At 60.5% G+C, this 4,171-nt stretch overlaps 1 protein-coding gene across 1 annotated transcript; it reads right to left on the reverse strand.

Annotated features, from left to right (window-relative positions):
• Positions 1 to 1,520: 1,520 nt before the first annotated feature.
• Positions 1,521 to 4,165, reverse strand: LOC112964121 (class I histocompatibility antigen, F10 alpha chain-like; the record flags this gene model as incomplete). The annotated part of the gene is made up of 6 exons (XM_026061797.1): positions 1,521 to 2,230; positions 2,340 to 2,372; positions 2,755 to 2,787; positions 3,004 to 3,127; positions 3,507 to 3,779; positions 4,036 to 4,165. Coding segments are annotated over 6 exons (633 nt in total), but the record flags the coding sequence as incomplete, so codon positions are not given.
• Between the last annotated feature and the right edge of the window lie 6 nt (positions 4,166 to 4,171).

Genomic DNA, 4,171 nt, shown 5'->3' on the forward strand with positions numbered 1-4,171 from the left:
GGCAGCGTGGGCAGGGCCATTGCAACTCCTGACCAAGGAGGAAATGGCTGTTCAAGGTCAACATGGAACTGCACCCAGCTGCCTGGCAAGATCCCCGGCTGCAGGCGAGCTCTGCAGCCCCACACACTGCCCCACGCTCCCTCACCAGCCTCCCCCCGGGGGCAGGGGGATGCCACAGAACTGAGCCAGCACTCAGTCTTGATCCCTGACATCAAAACAGATCCAACCCTGCACAAGGCTCTGTCCTGAAAGCCAGGACACACCACCACGCTCTTCCCAGTGGGGAGAGAGCACCCAGGATGTCCCCATCCACCTGCTGTGAGCAAGCTGGGCATGCAGGAGCTGGGGGAGCTGCAGACAGAAAAGGAGAGATTTGCGTTTAGAAGGGAGCTTTCCAGAAAGAGAAGTCACTCACCAGTCGTGTCTGAGCTGCACAAGGTTCCAGGGTGCGCCCAACTGCTCCAACCTTTGCTCCCTTGGACGCACCCTCCGAGGGATTGTCCCCAGGAGGCAATGGGGCAGGGTTGGGCTGCTTGTTTTGCACGCAGCCCCGAGACTCCAGCAAGCATAAGGAACTTGTGTCTGGCACAGGGATCCCTGTGCAGTTCAGTTCCCTTCCACCCCCACCACTGACCCAAAGCCCTCCCTGCAGCACACATGGAAGCAGAGAGCCCAGGGGCATGGGCAGCTGAGCAGGCAGTAAGACATGACCTGGGGAGAGGGCAATCAAGAGGGCCAGATCCCAGTGGCATTTCCTCCTGTGGGGACAGCAGTGGCCAGAGAGGCTGGCCCCATGGGAGCAGTCTCACCAAGGTGGCATTACAGGGGATGGCAGCATGGGAGGCCCCAGCCCTTCCTTTCCACCACGCACACATGCAGCCATGGCAGTGTGTGCAGGGTGGCTGCTGCTTCAGATGGAGGAGGAATGGATGGTCCAAGGGCAGGCAGGGGCCATGAGGAGCTCCCAGGTGAGATCCCTGGGCAAGGTGATCTCTGCAGCCCCGGACACTGCAACACTCTCAGCTCCTGGTATCAGCTCCAGGAGGAAGGCAAAGGGCAGAGCCAAAGCCTGGGCAAGGCTCAGTCCTGTACACTAGGACACACAGACAGGGTCTACAGCCAGGACAAACCATTCCTCTGGATCTTTCCATCACCCTGCTGTCCTCAAAGGCAGCCTAGGGCATCAAGCAAGTCCATGGGGAGGAGGCAGGGCCAGGGAAACCAGCCCATGGGTCAGGGTCCAAACCAGCAAGGTCCATGGCCAGGCATGGGCACAGCTGGGACCAAGCTGCAGAGCAGAGCAGTGCTCCTCCAACACAGCTGGGAAGGGGCTGAGGGCCCAGAGCTCAGCTTAAATGGAGCCCAGGGCCATGGGCAGGGTATGAGTGGGGGTCCCAGGTGGAGCTGCTCAGGGCCATTAATGCCTATTAGTGTCTTTGGGGTGCTGACACAGGGGAGAGGGAAAGACCTCCTTTTAAAGGGGGGTTATGCAGAAAGATGAGTCACTGGTGCCAGAGAGCTACAGCGCCACACATTTATTGGGTTTCTCTATAAAGCTGATCTTTAGCATTTTCTAACTAATTTTTCATTTTATGGTGTGCAGATTTTCCATTTCAACGTCCTTTTTAAAACTTTTCAAACTTCATTCTGATTTGAATCAATAGCACGCTCAGCCTCAGCCGTTACAAGCATTTCCGRAAGTCAGCCCCTGCCTGAGAGAGAAAAAGCTGAAGAAAGATGCSTTGTGAGAGAGCAGAAGCCACAGCAGCTCTGTGCAACCAGAACAGCCCCAACATAACACRTGGGAAAACACTGAAGGGCCCACAGGGTTGCACCAGAGGACTTCGGGCATGCATACCTGCTCTCCAGAGTACACCCGGGACCTTCCCTGCCGCACTGAGGGTCCCTCTACACTCAAACAACACCCACCTCAGCACCCTCCCTGGGCCCCAGACCAGCCATATGATCCCCTTAGCTCCCTTCGGTTGTCCGTGCTTTTCCTCCCTCACAACACAGCTCTTCCTCAGAGCACGAGTCAGCTCACTGAGCAGGTCCAGGGTGCAAGACGAGCTCTGGAGTAAAAGACTCACTCCTGGATGCTGCACACGTAAGACGGCTTGGTTACACTACAGCATTAGGCTTTGCAGGAGTGCAAAGGAGGCACCAGTGCTGCTGTCTGCTCCTTGGATCTCAAAAGGAAGAAACGTTGCCTCCATCAAATTCCTTTTGGCTGCAAAACAAGAGGGCAGGAGATGAGGTGCCAGCACACCTCCTTTCCTCCCAAACAGTCACATCCAGCAGCAGCACGAGCAGCGGGGTTCAGCCAGTCCTTTACTCACCAAGGCAAAGCGCTTAAATGGACGGGTTGCTTCCTGCGTGCAGAGAGAAGAAAAGGGCGAGTGTCACCGGGGCTCCCAACACCTGCACCCAACCCACCAGGAGTCCCAGCGCATCAGGCACTGGACGAGCGTCTCAGAGTCAAGCCGCTGTCCCAACCCTCACTGCCGGCCACGCCGCTCGCCCGGAGCCTTGCAGACATGCAGGGCGCCTGCTCATGGGCCCTGGGCCAGCAGCAGCCTCACACCAGAGCTTCCGGATCCCCCATCATGGGCCGGGGGAACCGAGAGGATCCCACAACCAGGCTTCCTCCCCACCCTGCCTCAGCACTGTGCTTTTGCATGCCAAAAAGCCTTAGGTTTTTTGGTGGCCCAGCCCCACCGCCCAGGCTGCGGGCAAGAGCCTCCACTCACTCACCTGCTGCGGGTTTGTAGCCCTTCTCTGCTCTCCCTGCAAAGATGAGGCAGACATCAGCTAAAGCCGCTCCCCGGCAGCAATCGGCAAGGGGCTAAGCCGCAGTTCCCAGCACGGCTCACGTCTCCTCCAGAACAGCCCTGCTCCCACCCCAGGGCTCCCCGCGCCTCCCTCGCCCAGCACCCGGCACCCCACACACCCCGCGTCTCACCTTCCTCCCCGCTCCGCACCCGCCGTCAGCCCAGCACCCACCGACCGACGGATGGCCCCTTGCTTGAGCTCTTCTTCCAGACCACGAAGCCAGCAGCCGCCACGATGACGGTGAGGACAGCAGCCAGCACCACAGGGATGAGGAGGAGCAGGCTGTCCTTCGGCTCTGGAACCGAGCGGAGCCGTCAGCCGCGCTGGCCAGGAGCCAACCCCGTCACTGGCCAGGCCCCATCCACTCCCAGGGCTCAGGACCCCAGCTCTGTGGGGCCACCGCAGGACCTCTGGCCTGCACGAGCTCCTCGCTCAGGGCCCGCGTCCCCCCTTGCCCAGACCGGAATGCCACACAGACCCTTCCAGCCCTCATCTTCCCCCCTCTCCAAGCAGGCACTTTTCCCAAGATGGACACATGCTACCACAGCCCCTGCCTTAGTCGGGAGAGGACCAGGCCCTGCCTCGGGTGCGCGGGGCCGGGCCGGGGCTCTTGTCCACCGTACCAGACAGCCTTGTCTCTCCCTCCCCACGTGCCCCCTCCTCAGCTCCATTACCCCAGGAGAAGAGCTCCGCCTTGGCCAGGCTGGCGTGCTCCACCCGGCACTGGTACAGGTCTCTCTCCGCGGCGAGGACTTCAGTGGTGGCCCAGGCGTGGTAGGTTCCATCAGCGTTGGGCACGATGCTGCTGCGCTTCGTCTCCTGCTCTCTGCTGACACAGTTTTTCAGCCAGCTGATGCTGATGGGCTGTGGGTAGAAGCCGTGAGCCCGACACAACAGGACCAGGGTGCCGTAGGAGTGCTTGGCAGCCAGCCCGACCTCGGGGTGCTCTGCAGAGGCAGCGGGAGTGAGGGTAGAGAGGCCTCAGGCCGGGCAGAGAGCAGCGGCAGGATGACAAGCTCCCTGCCGGTGAGCCCTGCACGTTCAGGGTGCGCCAGCCACAGCAACCCCTTAATGCCCAGCACCGAGACACCCCAACCTTCATTGCACCTCCCTCCCTCGTGCTCCTGATGCTCCGGTCCGGTCCATCACACAGCCCCACCACAAAGCCCGCAAGCCCCTCCACGGCTCCACTGCCACCCTCACCTTTCTTCTCCAGCGCCTCCTTCCCGGAGCGCACGTACTCCTTCAGCCCCTCCACACAGACCCTCTCCAGGTAGTGCTTCTGTCTCTRCAGGAAGGACTTATCCGCTTCCCACTTCCTCTTGGTGACTTGCACCCC

Source organism: Apteryx rowi, unplaced genomic scaffold (assembly GCF_003343035.1).
Source record: "Apteryx rowi isolate R43461 unplaced genomic scaffold, aptRow1 scaffold_1852, whole genome shotgun sequence".
NCBI lineage: Eukaryota > Metazoa > Chordata > Aves > Apterygiformes > Apterygidae > Apteryx > Apteryx rowi.